This window comes from Quercus robur, chromosome 1 (assembly GCF_932294415.1).
Source record: "Quercus robur chromosome 1, dhQueRobu3.1, whole genome shotgun sequence".
NCBI lineage: Eukaryota > Viridiplantae > Streptophyta > Magnoliopsida > Fagales > Fagaceae > Quercus > Quercus robur.
The window spans coordinates 31948514-31967857 of NC_065534.1; the positions used below are offsets into that span (position 1 = coordinate 31948514).

At 43.4% G+C, this 19344-nt stretch overlaps 1 protein-coding gene across 1 annotated transcript; it reads left to right on the plus strand.

Annotated features, from left to right (window-relative positions):
- The first annotated feature begins 9956 nt into the window (after window positions 1–9956).
- On the plus strand, window positions 9957–11640 carry LOC126730495 (fasciclin-like arabinogalactan protein 4). Its single transcript, XM_050434975.1, has one exon. The coding sequence runs from the start codon at window positions 10137–10139 to the stop codon at window positions 11424–11426; it is 1290 nt and encodes a 429-aa protein (XP_050290932.1). The 5' UTR covers window positions 9957–10136; the 3' UTR covers window positions 11427–11640.
- Window positions 11641–19344: the final 7704 nt, after the last annotated feature.

Below are 19344 nucleotides of genomic sequence, written 5' to 3' on the forward strand. Positions count from 1 at the left end.
ACCCACAGGATCACCTTAATACCTTCAAGACGACTCTAGGGCTTCAACAACCACCTGACGAGATACTGTGTCGTTCCTTCCCAACGACTCTCAAAGGAGCTGCAAGAGAATGGTTTACTAAGTTGCCAAATTCGTCCATAGACAATTTCGATCAGTTAAGTAGTGCCTTTTTGCGCCACTTCATAGGGGGGCAACGCCCAAAGAGGCCAGTAGACTACTTACTCACCATAAGACAGGGAGAGAAGGAAACTCTGAGGTCATATGTCAAACGATTCACCCGGGAGACTCTGGAGGTGGACGAAGTTGATGACAAGGTGCAGCTGACGACCTTCAAAGCAGGGCTGAGGTCCAGAGACCTCGTGGCCTCCCTCGCAAAGAACCCACCAAAGACGATGGCGGAGATGCTCCTGAAGGCACAAAAGTACATGAATGCTGAAGATGCTTTAGCTGCCATAAAAGATACCGAGAAACCAGGAGACAAGGCCAAAAGGGAAGACGACCGTAGGGGGCAAAAGAGAGATCGACCAGACCGTCGGAACAATGACAGGAACAGGAGGAAGGATGATAAAAATCCTCGGACGGTAAGATTTACTCCTCTGGTTATGCCTGTTGACAAAATTTTCATGCAGATCAAGGACGAGCATTATCTCAAATGGCCTAGGCCATTACACTCATCCCCCAATGTCCGTGACAAGAACAAGTATTGCTGGTTCCACAAAGACCACGGCTACCACAGAGGATTGCAGAAACCTAAAGGAGCAAATAGAGGAGTTAATACGGAAAGGGAAGTTACAGAAGTATGTAAAGAAAGGAGAATATAGCAAGTTCAGGGACGACAATAAAATCCAGCATGAATCCTTCTCACGGGATGACGACCGTCTGTCCCAGCCTCCACACAAGGTGATCGGGGAGATAAACACGATCACAGGAGGACCATTCTCAGGAGGATCGTTTAGATCACTCAAAAAGGCATACCAGAGACAGGTGAACAGCGTCCACGCCATACCTCTGTCCAAGCACCGACGAACATACCAGGACATGTCTTTCAGTGAAGGAGACGCCATGGGAGTGAAACAGCCCCACAACGATCCCCTGGTCATAATGCTGAATATAGAAGGGTTCAATACCAAAAGGATCCTCGTTGATAACAGAAGCTCCGCGGACATCATCTACTTCACAGCCTTCCAGCAGATGAGATTAGATCTAAAAAGACTTCGCCCTTTTGACTCTCCATTCGTCAGTTTCAGTGGATACAGGGTCTACCCCAGAGGCATAGTGACGTTGACGGTGAAGGCAAGGACCTACTCAGTACAGTTGACCAAACAAGTAGACTTCCTGGTGGTAGATTGTCCCTCATCCAACAATGTCATCATTGGGAGACCCACCCTCAACAAGTGGAAGGCGGCAACGTCAACCTACTGTTTGAAGGTGAAATTCCCAACAGATAATGGCATTGGTGAAGTGAAAGGTGATCAAGTCCTGGCAAAAGAATGCTATCAAGCTGTCCTAGTTGGGAAGGAGAACCACACATGGATGATTGAAGAAAAAGAGGAAGACAGGATAGAGGCCCTGGAAACAGTGGAATTGGTAGAAGGAAATGCAAACAAGACAACCAAAATAGGGACGACGTTGAGCCCCGAGATGAGAACAAGACTCATAAGGTTCCTTAAAGAGAATCTAGATGTCTTTGCATGGAGTCACGAGGACATGCCGGGCATATCTCCAGAAGTCATCCAGCACAGGCTGAATGTGGACCCAAAACGGAAGCCCGTTCAGCAACGACGAAGAACCTTCGCCCCAGAACGAGATCAGGCAGTTGCAGAGGAAATTACCAAACTCTTAACGGCTGGATTCATCCGGGAAGTTTATTATCCGGAATGGCTCGCCAACGTCGTCCTGGTAAAGAAAGCAAACGGGAAATGGAGGATGTGCGTAGACTTCACCGACCTGAACAAGGCATGCCCAAAGGACAGCTTCCCTCTTCCAAGGATAGACCAGCTCGTGGACTCCACAGCCGGGCACAAGTTACTAACGTTCATGGACGCCTTCTCAGGGTATAACCAGATAAAGATGGCTGAAGAAGGCCAGGAAAAGACCGCCTTCATCACAAGTCAAGGACTCTACTGTTACAAGGTAATGCCTTTTGGGTTGAAAAATGCTAGAACTACATATCAGAGGCTGGTGAACAAAATGTTCAGTCAACAGATTGGTAGGAACATGGAGGTGTACGTGGACGATATGCTCGTCAAGAGCAAGGAAGAGCTCACACATCTGGACGACTTAAAGGAAACTTTTGCCACCCTCAAAAAACACCAGATGAGGTTGAATCCAAGTAAGCGTGTTTTTGGGGTAGCCTCAGGGAAGTTCCTGGAATTCATGGTGTCCCAGAGAGGAATAGAAGCAAACCCAAAGAAAGTACGGGCTATCATCGACATGGCCTCACCCAAAACCGTCAAGGATGTTCAAAAACTCACAGGAAGGATAGCGGCTTTAAACAGGTTCGTCTCTAGGGCTACAGACAAATGCCTGCCCTTTTTCAAGACCTTGAAGCAGGCTTTTGACTGGACCGACGAGTGCAAAGTGCGTTCCAAGAGCTAAAGCATTACCTGAGCAGTCCACCTCTCTTAAGCCTGTCCAAAGAAGGAGAAAACCTATACTTATACCTGGCAGTGTCAGCCTCGGCAGTAAGTGCATCTTTAATTAGAGAAGAAGGCAAGAAGCAACTCTCGGTTTACTACGTCAGCCAAGCCTTCCAAGAAGCTGAGTCCAAATACCCAAGGATCGAAAAGATTGCGTTTACACTAATAGTAGCCTCGCGCAAGCTCAGGCAATATTTCCAGACAAATCTCATCCTTGTAATGACGGACCAACCAATCAAGAAATCAATGAACAAGCTAGAAGCAACAGGGAGAATGGTTTAGTGGGCAATTGAACTTAGTTAATTTGACATCAAGTACCATCCAAGAACAGCGATCAAGGCGCAAGCTCTAGTGGACTTCATCGCAGAATTCACTCTTCCAGACGAAGATAGGATTACTGACGAGGTAGATAAATGGACAATACAGACTGATGGTTCATCAGCCCAAAAGAAGGGGGGAGTAGAGGTCGTCATAACCACCCCTGACGGAGAAGTGCTGAAATATGGGGTCCAACTAAAGTTCTCAACCACCAACAACGAAACTGAATACGAAGGAATACTGACGGGACTGAAGCTTGGGAAAGCTCTTAGTGCCAAAAACTTGTTGATCCAAAGTGATTCAAAGCTAGTGATCGGACAGATTAGGGGAGAGTATGAGGCAAAGGAAGAAAAGATGCAGAAATACCTCAAGTTGACAAGACAACTAACTCAGGAGTTTGATACAGTGGAGTTCGTGCAGATCCCAAGAAGTCAGAATATGGGGGCTGTCGAAGTATCAAAGCTAGCGTCATCAGAAGAAGGGAGGATTAGCATGGACCTGGCAATGGAGGTCCAGAAACACCCTAGTATCGAAGAGGTTGCAACGTTCACCATCCAAAGCACAGACACCTGGATGACGCCCATAATATCCTTCCTCCAGGACGGGCACCTCCCTCAAAACACAGAAGAAGCTAAAAAGATCAAGAAGAGAGCAGCCAGGTTCACGATCCTGAATGACGCCTTGTACAAGAGAGGCTTCTCTATGCCTTACTTGAAGTGCGTCGACGAGGAAGAGGCTAGATACATCCTAGAAGAAGTCAACGGAGGAATTTGTGGCGACCACGCCGGCTCCAGATCCCTGGTAAACAAGGTGGTAAGAGCAGGATATTTTTGGCCAACCATGCAGGTGGACACTGCTGAGATCGTCAAGAGGTGCGACAAATGCCAGCGATACGGGAATGTGCAACGGCTTCCAACAGAGAGAATGACGACTATAGCTTCCCCATGGCCATTCGCACAATGGGGAATTGATATCGTCGGTCCTTTGCCCCAGGGTAAAGGTCAGGTAAAATTCCTACTTGTTGCTATTGATTATTTCACGAAATGGGTTGAAGCAGAGGCCCTAGCAACGATCACTGAGGCTCGGATCCGGAGCTTTGTGTGGAAGAATATAATCTGCAGGTTCGGGATTCCCTTGACGATCATATCAGATAATGGGAGGCAGTTCGACAGCCAAGGCTTCAGGGAATTCTGTTCAAACCTTGGGATTAAGAATCAATTCTCATCCCCAGGGCATCCTCAGGCAAACGGGCAAACGGAAGTGACGAACCGGACACTACTCAAGATTATCAAGACCAGACTGGATGATGCGAAAGGTACCTGGCCAGAAGAACTACCAAATGTCCTGTGGGCCTACAGAACCATCGCCAGAACCCCAACAGGAGAAACCCCCTTCAGGCTTACCTATGGCACAGAAGCAGTAATCCCAGTCAAAGTGGGAGTAACGAGCATCAGACGAGGAACTTTCAACGAAGGGATCAACGACGACGAACTACGACTCAACCTGGATTGTCTGGACGAAGTAAGAGACAATGCATCCAGCAAGATGACGAAGTATCAGAAAAAGATGGCCGAATACTACGATAAGAGGGTCAAACTCAGACGACTGGACATAGGAGACCTCGTCCTACGCGGGACCACCATAGCAACTAAAGACCCTACCCAGGGAAAGCTGGGTCCTACGTGGGAAGGTCCCTATCGAGTCATTCACTACTCAAGACATGGAAGTTATCACCTGGAAACCATGGACGGACAAAGGCTCCCTCGACCATGGAACATTGAGCATTTAAAAAAGTACCACCAATAGATGTAATAGACAAATGCAGTCACTCTTGAATTCAATAAAAATTTTATCCTTTGATGTCTTTATGCAAACAGGTCTAGTCAATTGTAAGTCAAACTAACGTAACAAGAGTTCGCCTTGACGGATGTAAGTTACCGACAACAACGCCGACGAGCATAAGGTAAACTAAAGTAACAAGATTCCGTCTTGACGGATGTAAGTTACTAACAACCCCCATAACGGGTACAAAATATGTGAAAGCTAAGTGATAAGATTCCGCCAAGACGGATGTAAATCACTGACAAAGCCCGAAGTGACGAGATTCCTTAACCGGATGTAAGTCACCAAAATAAAATGGCTAAGTGATAAGATTCCGCCGAGACGGATGTAAATCACTGACGAAGCCCTAAGTGACGAGATTCCTTAACCGGATGTAAGTCACCAAAATAAAATGGCTAAGTAATAAGATTCCGTCGAGACGGATGTAAATCACTGAGGAAGCCCTAAGTGACGAGATTCCTTAACCGGATGTAAGTCACCAAAAAAAAAAATGGCCAAGTGATAAGATTCCGCCAAGACGGATGTAAATCACTGACGAAGGACCAAAGAACGTGTTGGTGATGTAGACATAATCCTAAAGCCTACGCGAATGGCAGAGTCCCACTTGACGAACTCAGGATACTGACGAACCCTCAAGAAAAAGAACAAGGACAAAAAGAAGAAGGACAAAAACCCTCATCAAGGATAAAGAATGACGAGCAAATCACGGGTAAAGAAATTTGCGCTAAGTACCAGCTAAGTACAAGGTATGCTAAGAAGTTTATGCTAAATCACAAACATGTGCATGGTCATAGACAGTAGCATAGCCACAAAAGCAAGTAAGCATTAAATCATAAAAAAAAAAGCCCAAAAACAGAGGGCAATTATCCTTGTTCTTCCTACAGACCCATAAAACGGAGGGCCAAAAAAAAAAACATTGTTCTGAAAATAGAAATAAGAAAAAAAAAATGTACATCTCCAAAAAGGGCCCAAAACACAACGGGCAAATATAAAAGATAAATTCTCCTAAGTATCAGGTTCGGGTGTCTGGAGCGTCAGTAACGGGATCATCAGCAGCAGGAACATTCTCAGTAATAGGGGCGTCATCAGCAGCAGGGGCATCACCTTCGGGTACAGAAGACTGGGCAGTCTTGTCAGCAGCCATCTCTTGATCTACCACTTCCAAATCCAAATTCGGCAGATCAACCCCTGTAGGGTGCTTGATGAGGTACCTGCGAAGGAGTTCGAAGCCCTTGAAGTACCAGCTGAAGAGTACTGTGGAATACTCCTCAGTTTGCTGAAAGGCCTCGACGGACCTAGCAGCGATTGTCTTCAACTTCTCCTTTGCCGTCTGAAGCTGGTCGTCCTTCTCCAAATTCAGCTGACGCTCGACCCTAAGGTCGGAATTCAGAGCCTTGACTTTCTCCTTCAAGGTGGCAGCCTCGTCCATCGACTCTATGAGGTCCTTTTTCAGCGTCGAGTTCTCCTTTTCTAGAGCCTCCATCCTAGACGTCAAAGAAGCCACCTTAGCCTCTTGAGTGAGACACTCAGAAGCAAGGTGAAGGCTCTCCCCCAACACCTGACGAAGCAAGATAAGTGTGTCAGTAAAAAAATTTAAAAAAAAAAAAAAAAAAAAGGGAAATTGATGAGAGAAGAAACCAAGGAAAATGCATGAACAGCCTTACCTGCACAATCTTATGGACGTGCTGACTCGCAACCACATTGATCGGCACTCTAGAAAAGACCTTAAGGTCCTCAGCCCTTACAACGTTATGTGCCCGCTCCACAGCCACACCTTCGTCATCAAAGACGGACGAGCCAACTATCTCCTTCTTTTTGTCTTTGGCTGACAGTCTCAGCCTCTTTGATGACGAGGTAGGGATCTCCTCAACTGAAGTAGCCGGTGAAGCCACCCGGGTACCCTCAACTCCCGAGACGATGGGAGTAGCATCCACAGAGGGGACGATAGAAGGACCCTTCCCCGTCACACGAACTACTTTCTTGCCAATACTAGCCAAAGGTTCGTCCTTCTTGGCCCTCATCTTGGCGTACATATCCTTGTTGAACTTGGTCGTCATCTCTAAAAAAAAAAAAAAACAAAAAAAAAGGACTAAGAAATCCAAAGTACGCAAGTGAAGGTCAGTACTAACGAGATAAACACTTACTCTTCTTCTCCTCGATGCTAATGCTGCGCAAAACGTAAGGAGATGGATCCGGGCCTAAGCAGTAGAAAGCAAGTGTCTGTGGGTCAAGGAGATCGTCCCAACTCTCAATCGACTTAGCGTATTCGATTGCCTTCTGAACACAGCCCTGGTATTTGCTATTCAACTTGGGGCGTTTTTTAACTGCAAAAGAAAGTGAACAAGTGGTTAGTGACGACCAAACATGCAAGACAAAAATAAACAGACGAGAAGAAACATGGATGCACCTAAGTTTGGGGTTCCCCATCGATGAAGTAACCTTGGGATATCACCCCAAGCCTCGCTAGAAGGGGTCTCAAAGTCATCCCCGGACACGAAAATGAAACGTGACTTCCAGTACCTGAATGACGAGGCTAAACCCTTAATAATTCTAGTCCTCCTCGTCCAAGGGACTAGTTCATAGTACCCATACTCTTTTGATTCCTTTAAACGGTAGATATGGACGAGCTCACTCACTTTGATCATATCTTCGTTGGCAGCCAGCCAAATCTCCATACAATTGATGACTATCCTCCAGGAGTTAGGCATGAGTTGCCCGGGGGCAATGCCAAAATGATCCAGGAGCTCCATCACCAAAGGATGGACGGGTAGCCTAAGTCCAGAAGTGAAAGCAGCCTCGTAGAAGCACACTTCACCTGGAAAGAAGTGGCAGGCCCGATCCTCAGGACCAGGCCGACGAACGCGGACCCGTGCAGGGAACTGGAACTTATCCTTAAACCTAGCCACTGTGTCAGCGTCCAGCCCACACTCCTCGTTGAGAGCGTAAAAAGCCCTAACCTGACGAGGGGTGGAAACGGCTGTATCACCCTCGACCGGGCCGCCGCTAGACGATAACCCAGTGTCTAATTCACTGGATCTCACCTCCGACATCCTCCTCATCTCTCTTTCAAACCAAGCCAGTGACCGGCCTAAAATTGGAGATATCTCCCCTAGAACCACACTCAACCCACTACCTTAAAAAAGATAGTCCCCAATCAAAGGAAAAAAGTCCCCGGAAACGCCCAAAGCCACCCCTAAGCGAGCAAAAAAGAAAGAAACTGAGGGGCAAGCTACCCAAACCTCAGAGGAACTAACCATGAAAAGGGATACCCAATCCTAAATGCCCAAACATCAAACACAAAAACAACAAAAGTAAAAGACAAAGAAAAAAAATCAAGGATTTGTAAAGGGACCTTGAAGAAAAAATCTGAGAAATCGAAGAAGTAGTGTACCTTGGAAAGCGAAACAGTCGAGGCCGGAGAAATTCGTCGCTGGAGCAAGGTCAAAGTCGCCGGAACAGAATCGGAATGATGGCAGAAACAAACAAAAGAGACAAACACTCGGAGCAGGAAAAGAAAGAAAAACCAGAGTGAAGGAAAAAGAAAAGTTTTTAAAACCAAAAACCCAAGGAAACTGAAAAGTAGCGGGAAACCCAAGAGTCATGCCATCAATACCCTCAATCAGCATATGCCACGTGGCCACGTTCCATACTGCGCCGCCATCACTCATTAAATTCGAAACGAAACCCCAAGCGTCACAAACAACTCAGGAAAAGAAACTTTTCACCTTCTGTGGCCCTCATGACACGTCACTGACAACCACAAAACCTGAGGGGCAACTGATGGGAATGACGAGAACACATTACCTTGACGAGGTCAACCTAGTGACGAGGTCACCCCTGACGACGAACAAGCCATCACTGACGAGGAAAGGAAAGTCATTCAATGGTGCCAGCAAGTAACCTGGGCAGTTACGAAACTAGCAAAACAGACCGTTGGAGCCTAATAAAAGCCCCATAATTGGGCTGGAGGCGTTACAAAAGAAAGGCATTTACACCCCAACGGCTAGCAGTCAAGCTCACATATATAAAGTCCTCACATTGGCAGCATAAGGTACATAGATACTAAGATTCTAAGAAAATACCTATTACTTTCTAGTTCTGTGAATTACTTTATTGTTCTAACTTTGGCATCGGAGGCGTTGTGGCAGGCACCACACCGGTGACCCCTTTTCGAAGATACCCAGGTGCTGACGGGGAGTTCCATCTGCCTACTACGACTGACGAGTTTACACTTCATCAGTTAGCTTCCCTAAATACATGAAGGATCTTCCTACAAGGGAAGTAGTGGAAGAGAGACCTGCAATCATCAACAAGGGAAAAATAAGACAAGGTTAACTTTCATAGAACTGTTCAAGAAATAAACAATAATCAGGGCATCTAAATTTACCATGAGACTAGTAAAACCTATAGCAAGCTTTAATTGAAGATCATCTCTAAGTGCACATAACTTAGCAATCACGCTTTAGGCTTGTACAACTTCTTAATAAAGTGGTATATTGCTTCAATATTTATGTCACACGTAGGACATGTCAATTTCGTTTCAAAATAGATTTCATAGTTTAAAATGTTTTTCTTTAATTTCTATATTTTAAGAATATATAATTTTATCCAATTTGATTATGAAAAAAAAGCTGATGTAACAAACAAAAGCCATGTTACATTATAGGCTTTGTGTCATTAAAATAACCTCAATTTTTAAAAATTTGTTTAATATGTGAGGATTTTCCATTGGTTGTAGCTAATAGACATAGTGTAAACGATAAGTTCAATAATTAAAAAAGGTATAAAACCATAAGGACCTAAAATTAAATATACCAATCAACCTAAAAATGTTAATATAAGAAAAGATGTGTACTTTGCTAAACAGAGAAAGGAGATGATGAAAGTTTAAGACCCTCGTTTACTAGATCAGGAATTCTCGATTGCATTTGGCAAATCGCAAATGGCAACTATACTTTCCTTCCCAAATTCCAACCCCACTGTCCCATATCTGATATCCCTCACCTTCGGCTCTGTCCTAACCCACGTGGCCTGTACTCCCAGCGCGTTTAGCATTCCCATCCTCACCGCGCGTGGAGAAAGAAATCAAAAATATCTATTTAAAATTTAAAAAAAAAAAAAAAAAAAAACAAAATCAGAAAGACTATGATGATCATCATTCATCAAGCCTCATCCTCCACCATCGAACCCAACTCACTCAACTCACTTTCACTTTCTCACACTACTGCTACTACTGCTGTCTCTCACTCCTAATCTAAAACACACACTGAGTCCTCTCTCTCTCCTAAAGTGAGTGAGAGAGTGAGTGAGAAAAACTTCAAAAGCACACCAAAAATTATGGCCATTTCAATTCACATTCCCCAAATTACCCCTCTAACCCTCTTCTATCTCCTCCTCCTATCCTCTCCAACCTTAGCTATCAACATCACCGCCCTCCTCTCCTCCTTCCCTGACCTCTCTTCCTTCGCTTCCCTCATCTCCTCCACCACCATCTCCGCCGACGTCTTCCAACGCACCTCCGTCACTCTCCTCGCCGTCCCTAATTCCTACCTCTCCTCCACCTCCGACCTCCTCACGCGCCACCACCTCTCTCCCACCAACCTCCCCGACGTCCTCCGCTACCACGTCCTCCTACAATACCTCACCTGGTCCGACCTCCACCAGATCCCTCCCTCCGGCACTCTCGTCACCACACTCTTCCAAACCACCGGTCGCGCCACTAGCAATTCCGGTTCCGTTAACATCACCTTCAACCCTTCCAACGGCGTCGTTTCGATCCACTCGCCCGGACCTTACTCTTCCCCTTCGCAATCGTCGAACGCCACCGTTTTGTCCTTGATCAAAACCCTCCCTTACAACATCACTATCTTCACCGTTGATTCCCTCCTCATCCCTTACAACTTCGATCTAACGGCCTCGGAAACTCGTCCTCCTCTAGGGCTCAACATCACCAAGGCCTTGATCGACGGCCACAACTTCAACGTCGCGGCGTCGATGCTTTCCGCTTCCGGTGTCGTGCAAGAATTTGAAGCCGACGAAGGTGGCGCCGGAATCACACTCTTCGTCCCTACAGACGAAGCTTTCGCCGATCTTCCGAGCACGGTTAAACTTCAGTCTCTACCGGCGGACAAGAAAGCGGTGGTGCTGAAATTCCACGTGCTCCATTCTTACTATCCTCTAGGCTCTTTGGAGTCAATAGTGAACCCGGTTCAGCCTACATTGGCCACGGAAGCCATTGGAGCTGGAAGATTCACGCTCAACATTTCAAGAGTCAATGGCTCCGTGGCCATCGACTCCGGAATCGTTCAAGGATCGGTGACTCAAACGGTGTTCGATCAAAACCCCGTGGCGATCTTCGGCGTCTCCAAAGTGCTATTGCCAAAGGAGTTTTTCGGTAAAAACCCTGCGATGAAGCCCGGAAACACCGGTACTCCAATCACCGAGGCACAACCGCCAGATATGTCGTTATCGCCGGAGAATCCGCCTGAATTGAATGGACGTCCCTCGCATTTATCATCTCCGCCGGGCTTTCGCCAAGAAAGCAGATCAGGATCGCCGGTAATTGATGGTGGTGTACGGAGCTCGCTACTCGCTCTGTGTTGTATAGGATTGTATCTAGGGGTATGAGATTTAATTATTTCTTCCACCTCATAATTATTGAATTTTTTGTGACTTTTATTTTTTTTTTCTTTTCTTAACACCGTGAATTGAATTAGGCTACATAAACTGCAGCCTCTCTTTTTTTTTTTTTTTTTTAATCTCTTTTTTATTATTGAATGTCAATTGTGTTAATGTTTTTGAATAATTTAATGTCAAATAGCACAATTTTTTTTGCTCTTTATGTAAAGTCCTTGAATTGTTTCGATAATGATATGTCAAATGCATTGTCATTGTACAAAGCTACGATTCTCATTTTATTGCTAATTCGCATTTATGGGTCTTTGGGTTTCTACTTTTCTGTTCTGTTCTAGTCTTTCATTCATGCATGATGAGAAAGCTTAAAAATAGTGGATCCAATGTATTTGGCCTCACATGCATAAACTTATGCAGATTTTGGTATAAAAAACAATCGAATTCTAGACACATTGCCTTATTTTTGTCGTAATAAGATTTGTAAAGCTATCATTCTTATTCTGTAATATCTAGACTCTTCCAGAACCACTCATTCTTCATGTACTTCGATTTTTATTTTTTTTTTGGCAAATATTCCAGTGCCTTATTATTTACTATATGGTTCAAATTCAATTCGAGATGAAGTATTAACGAGATTTTTATATTTTTTGTTGAAAAATTACATTTTTAGTTGTTACACCTTAAATAAATTAAATCTTAGGCTTTAGACTGAGTGTTATTATAAACTACTGAGTTGAAAGTAGTGTATTAACTTACCGGGCTATAAAACAAGTAAGAAACTGTTTACTTTTTCGAGTTTAGGATTACTAATTTAGGGTTATAATTAAATAAATATAAAATTAAAATATAATATAATATTTTTTCGTTTCTTTTTTTTAATAATTGTTTATAATGTGAAAACCAGAAGAACGGGGAGGGACAAAGGTAAAAGTACTGAAAGCGCTCTTCCATTAATTTTTCTCCGCTTTATCAACGACGAAACACAGCCTTGTCTTACAGTAATGCAGGGCAGCCTCGAGGCACACATTTATGACTTATCTGACCCTCAATTGTTGTCAGAATTCAGAAAACCCCACTTGGGATTAGACATGGCAAAACGGGCGGGTCGGGTCGGGTTCGGGTCGGGTCAATCGGGTCACGGGTCAAACGGGTCACGGGTCAAAAAACGGGTCATTTTAAGCGGGTTGAAATCGGGTTCGGGTCAATCGGGTTGCGGGTCGGGTCGGGTTGGGTCGGATTGACCCGTATTTTTCACATGAAATTTTTTTTTTTTTTTTTTTTTTTTTTTTATTTTTTTTATAAAGAAAACAATATGTATTTGCCATTTGGATAGTTATGCAACATATTACTTGATGTAAAATGCATTATTTTGCATTCACTACTTATATCAAGAATAAACTCAGTTAAACTTATTAACATTTATTCAATAATTTTAAAATTATACAAATCCTAACATTGCTATCTAAAACAAAACAACACAAAGATAAGTAAAACAAATATACAAGTTTTATTTTTACACAATATCAACATTCCAAAAAAAAAAAATTACAAATGACTTATTGGATAACTCATTTGATAAAGAATAAAAACATATAAGAAAGTTACAATTTTAAAAATTAATTTTATAATCTATTATCAATTGTGGTTGACACTCTATTTCAATTTGAGATATACATTAAAATTTGATTGCTTACTTATTTATACCTAGTCTCTTTTATGAAGATCATATCATTGTTAAGCAGCACACACTCTAGGAAATATCATAATTTATTTTGAAAAGCCGTTTATTTTGAACATAAATTGTTAAAAAATAGATCTAAGCATTCATAATTTATGCTAATTTGATACTTTGGCTTACTATTTTCACACTCGTGAATGTGTCTCACACATATCTACAATTTTAAATCTGTTTTTAACTTTACTGTAACCAGATTATCTTGGCATGTACTTTGCTATTTGATATCTAAAAATCTTTACTCATTACAGAATGCTCAACCATTTATTTTTCAATTAATTTGCATGCAGTTATGTAAATGTATCAATTGTTTCCTTAAAGCTCACAATAAACAATTAAACCAATATTGTCTTAATTTCACTATTTTTTTTACCAAAAAAAAAAAAGTTTTAAAAAAATGGTTCGGGTCGGGTCGGGTCGCGGGTTGGGTCGGGTTGACCCGCACAAAACACGGGTCGGGTCACGGGTCAACCCGTTTTTGCTTCGGGTCAAAAAAAATCGGGTTCGGGTCGGGTATTTTTCGGGTCGGGTCGGGTCGGGTCAGAAAATTCTGACCCGTTTTGCCATGTCTACTTGGGATGGGTTGTCTTAATGAATTGTCTCGTTAATTTTCATTTTTCACACAATGAAATGAAATTGGGGACAGTGTCTTTATTACTACACACAACTGAAATTGTGTTTCGAAAAGACATTATTTTTTAACTGAAATCAGGATTTCAAGATAGGATTTTCAGTTCAAAAACAGAATTATGACATTACTGTAAGAATAAATTGTGGGCATTATGGTCAAATGACATTGAGGTATTGCCACGTAGATTCCTGAGTCCCCGACGTCTGGATTGTATTATGTAATGGCAATTTGCTTGATTTTAAAATATTTGTAGTAGATTAATTGACGAAGAAAGTGGAAGACAGAAGGACAAAGCCTGGGTGGCCCCCACAAATTTTTGACGGTGGTGATCTAGGACAAAGCTCAAAAGCTGCTATTGTGTCCGCGTTTCTATGCCGTTGGATGTTGATTGGACTTCCACGGACCACAGGGAGGGACAGTGTACGGTCAGATCTAGCGTGACTGTTCCGGGGCAGGGGGTGGGGAATCTATAGTGTGTTTGTGTGTGTGTGTGTGTGTGTGTGAGTACTCAGAAGGACCTTGCTGTGCTGTGCCTTCCATTTGTGGGCACTGCCCTTGGTCCTTGGATATAGGGTCCAATTCAAGCTCTGTTGACAAACCTTTTTGGTGCCGAAAACAAAAGGTTACAGAAAGTTGATCAGTAAAGCCTGATTATGCGATGATTAAAAAATCCCTTGATCTCACTGGGATTGAAATTTTGTTTAAAGATCTTCCTTTTTTTGGGGTCCAGTGAGAGTACCAATCTTCTTCAGGGCCTCGGTGCATACATCCTTGCCTAATTTACACTTTACTACGTTACTTTCACTCTATTTACAATGTCCACACTAATTATTAATTTGTTTGATTAACAACCTCAATTGAAAAAAAAAAAAAAAAAAATTGTATCAATATGCCCCTGATGCTTAATTGGGTGTAATTACAAAATTACCCCTCATGGGTAGTAATGAAAAACCAAAATTTTTGTCAATGTAGTCAATATACAATAGGAGAGATTTTTTTAATTCAGAAACGAAACATTATTGTACCAATTAGAACTAGAGTATCTTTTCAATGTTAGAGTATTCACAATGAAAAATGTCATTCTATCCTATTTTACCATTCCAAAAAGTTACTTTATTAATTATACCATACTATTTTATAATACACCCAACATCCCAACTTTTATTTTCTTATACAATACATTAAAATAATATATTTACACAATAAAATATATTTATGTCTCTCTCTAATTTTTTTTTTCTCTCTCTCTCTCTCTCTCTACCACTCATCACCTCCATCACCACCGTGAAGACCCAAAACCCCAACACAATCTATCAAAAAAGAAAAAGAAAAAACCCAACACAAAAACTCATCCCAAACCCCAAACAAACCCCGCACAAAAACTTAACCAACCATCAAGAACAAAGCCACCCACCTATCCACCCAAAATTTCCAATCACCACCCACCGATCCATCATCAACAACACCATCACCCATTGATCCACCATCAACAACACAACCACCACCCACCATCAACAACACAACCAACATTCACCACATCATAAAGCCACCACGAGAAACACCAAACAAACCCACTTGACTCACCAAGCAAACCCACCAAACTCTGCCCCAGAACCACCATGCTACCACAACCCACGGCCCACCACACTAATCCCACCATGATCCACCACTGAAACTTAGCCCCAAACTCACAGCCAAAACCGATTAGTAAACCCATCACCACCCACAACCAAATCCGATTTGCAAACCCAAAACCACACTAATCTCGCCGCCACAACAACTACCAGATCCTTGACCACGCCGATCTTGCCTAGAGAATCCTACAAACCCACAACCACACCGGAAACCCATGAATACGCCGCCACAAACCACCATACCATGCCAATCTCACTATAAAAAATACCCAGAAAACGGCACCAAAAAGAGTGAGGGAGACGAGAAAAAGACGATGAGGCTTCAGCAATGGAGAGAGAGAGATGAGAGACCCTATGAATGAGAGAGCAAAATTTGATATTTAGGAATAAAATATTAATATAATATTTTGACATTGTGCTACAGTACCATTGTACATTTACGATGGTACTGTAGCACAATACCAAAAAAATTTACAATTTTACAAGTTTAGCAAGCCAACTGTTGAGTACTTTTGAGACTCGATGCTAAATATTGCTAACATATGACATTTATAATTCTCATTGTAAATACTCTTACCACTATCAATATTGACCAAATCATTTAAAATATCATCAGTACAACTGGTATAGGCTAGTACAGCCTAGTATTTTACTCTGGATTTTGATGGTAGGAAGTGTACCATTACCATTCTTGCAAATACCACTATCAATATTGACCAAATCATTTAAAATATCATCAGTACAACTAGTATAGGCTAGTACAGCCTAGTATTTTACTCTGGATTTTGATGGTAGGAAGTGTACCATTACCATTCTTGCAAATTAGGGTAACAATAGAGAAAAATAATAGTTTAGGGTGACATTGTAAAGGGGTGAATGTTTAAGGTGCAAAAAGTCTAATTTTTCCTATATCCCTTGGAAACTCATAAATAAATCAAAATGAATTAATATTCTACTTAGTCCAATTACTTGAATAGGTAGTAGTAATGTTAATTTAATTTCTCACATTATATTTAAAAGGACGAGGAAAAAACATTTTACTACTGAATTTGATAAAAAATGTATACTTTGAGTTAATGAAACTAGAAAAAAAATACAAAGGACTCAAATGTGGTTTTCTGTAACATACAACACCTTATGAAATCTTTTAATATAGCATTTAACCCTTCCTGTGGTATTGTTTTATGTCTAAACCTTTAAGCATCCATCTTTTCAAAAAAAAAAAAAACCTTTAAGCATCCATAAAAATAATAGTGAGTTGACATGTGCCCACATCTAAAATTGTACTTTCACATAAAAAATACTATGGGGGTTTTGATTTTTCTATTTTTTAATAACTGGGGGCGTTTGGTAATGTTGTTCTAGTAACGTTATTTGTATTTTTTAGAAATATGTATGGGTGAAAAAGTGTATGAAAATACGTATAATGTTATTTAAACACTGAAAACCGTTATTTAAAATGCCTTACTAAATATGGAGTGAAACGACAATTTTTCAAATAGAATCTGTGGGGGTAAAGTTCGCCAGTCAACGTTGGGCCATAGTACCTGTACTAGGCCCAACCACAATAAGAAGCGAAGACACGGGCGGAGGACCCCCCATCCCAATCATGTTGGGCCGGGCTTGCTTAGGGGCGTCCAAGGAGGAATACCTCCTCGGATGTACCAAATGGGAATCCGGTTCACTCCCTTTACATGGCGAAAGGCCATCCAATATCAAGGAATAGTGCATGACGTTCGGGGGGGGGGGGGGGGGGCAACCACAACTGCCGCAATAAATGCCAATGAGCAACTTTTCCAGCCGCATTAATGTGGAAAAGACAGGAGAACATGATTATCTTGGCCAATGCAACTCACAGAAAAGAATGAGGATGTCCTATGGGACAGACACTCAAGTAGAGGCCCAGATGATTAACAAGTGTAGGGTCATTATCGTAGAAAGGATGCTATATAAGAGAAGAAAATCCCCATGGTCAGGGGATCTCAAGCAAGAGGAAGAAAAACAGAGAAAAAGGGAAAGGAGTTGGAGGAAAAAAGCAGAAGCTACAGCCCCACGGACTGTCATCCCAAAAGCTTAGAGGAATATTCCCACGTCCAACTGGTTGCATGGCTTGTTCGTAACTACGTTCACGCTGTCAAAACCTAGTTCTGTAACCTACTCTCTACAAATTCATTGTTGAAGGACTTTTGGGCCAGAACCGCTCGCCTGTTGGGCCTGGGCCCCAAAAACCGCCCCTACAATTGCCGCCGTTTGTGGGAAGAACTTGTGTCTCGACAAGTGAAATAGTAAGGGATGGAAGGATCAGGTCCGCGCCAAACCGGACGTGCAAAATCTCAACGACAGGACAACTTTGTAAACCTCGAGCGAGCGAAGGACCAAGATAATCAACGAGAGGGCAGTGTGAACACCTCTCACACGAATAGAAGCCGCTCAAAAGGGAAGGATCACGCGTCCCACCAGCACAACGAGCGGAAGGCTCTACAGCAAGAGATTGACGACTTAAAGAAGAAGCTGCGTCGAGCCCAGCGAAAACGTCCTTCGCCCGTCTCGGAAACCAGCAGTGGTGAGGACGGAGAATACAGACGAAGGTCGAGAACCCCTCCGAACGAGACGTTCTCCTATGAGGAAGAACGGCCTCACAAACGCGGTCGTAAAAGCCCGTCTTACCAAGGCCTGGTCAATGACGCCATGAGCAAGGCCCTGGACCGAGTCTCCCAGTCGCCATTTACTCGTAGAATAGAGAGAGCGGTGCTTCCTCGGCGGTTCAATCAGCCAACGTTTGCCCTATACAATGGTCGAACTTACCCAGTGGAGCACGTGAGCCAATTCAACCAAAGGATGGCCGTCCACTCCAGGGACGAGGCGTTAATGTGTAAGGTGTTTCCATCCAGCTTGGGACCCCTGGCAATGAGATGGTTTGATGCTCTCCCACCGAATTCCATAGATTCCTTTAAACAGCTGAAGCAGGCTTTAGGTTCTCGTTTCATCACCAGCACTAGGGCCCCTCGGCCCCTCGATTCCCTCTTATCCTTATCCATACGAGAAGGAGAAACGCTGAAGGCCTACTCGGACAGATATTGGGAAACGTACAACGAGATAGAAGGGAACTACGATGACGTCGCCATTAGTACATTCAAAAGGGGCCTGCTGACAGAGCATGGCTTAAGAAAGTCTCTCACTGGGAAGCCAGTCACCAGCGTGCTACAACTCATGGACAGGATAGACAAGTACAAAAGGGTCGAGGAGGACCAGCAGATTCGGAAGGGAAAGGCGAAGGTTGTCCCTTAGGAGAGGAGGGACTTCAGGTCGGACCGCTTCAGCAGCAGTAACAAGCCGAGGAGAGATTACATGGAACAATCCGGACCTACTGGGGCTCAGGTAGTCCACGCTGTGTTCCGAGAACCATTGCACGAGATACTGGAGAAAGTAAAGCGCGAACCCTTCTTTCAGTGGCCGAATAGGATGGCAGGCGACCCCTCAAAACGCAATCAAAATCTATACTGTGCGTATCATCAAGAGCCCGGTCACGTCACCGATGAATGCAGGAACCTGAAAAACTATTTGGATCGGCTTGTCCGAGAAGGAAAGCTAAGGCATCTGTTGCACCGCCCTGAGCAGTCAAATAGCGAAACCAGACAAGGCGCATTGAGGCCAACCATTGGCACGATAAATGTCATTCTTGCCGCACCTGGGAGAACCGGTTCTGGCCCGTTCAGAGTGATGTCAGTGGGTAGGTTCCCGACAGAGCCAGGCGAAAGAGGATCCAAAAGAGCCAGAGCTTGGGCCCCGCCATTAATCAGGTTCACAGAGGAGGATAAGGAAGGGACTATTCAACCCCATGAAGATGCCCTAGTGGTGACGCTCAGAATAGGGGGTTATGACGTGAAGAGGGTGTTAGTTGATCAGGGTAGC

Excerpts from the sequence above, each read along its gene's own strand:
- LOC126730495 (XM_050434975.1), top strand. The coding sequence starts at position 10,137 with ATGGCCATTTCAATTCACATTCCCCAAATTACCCCTCTAACCCTCTTC.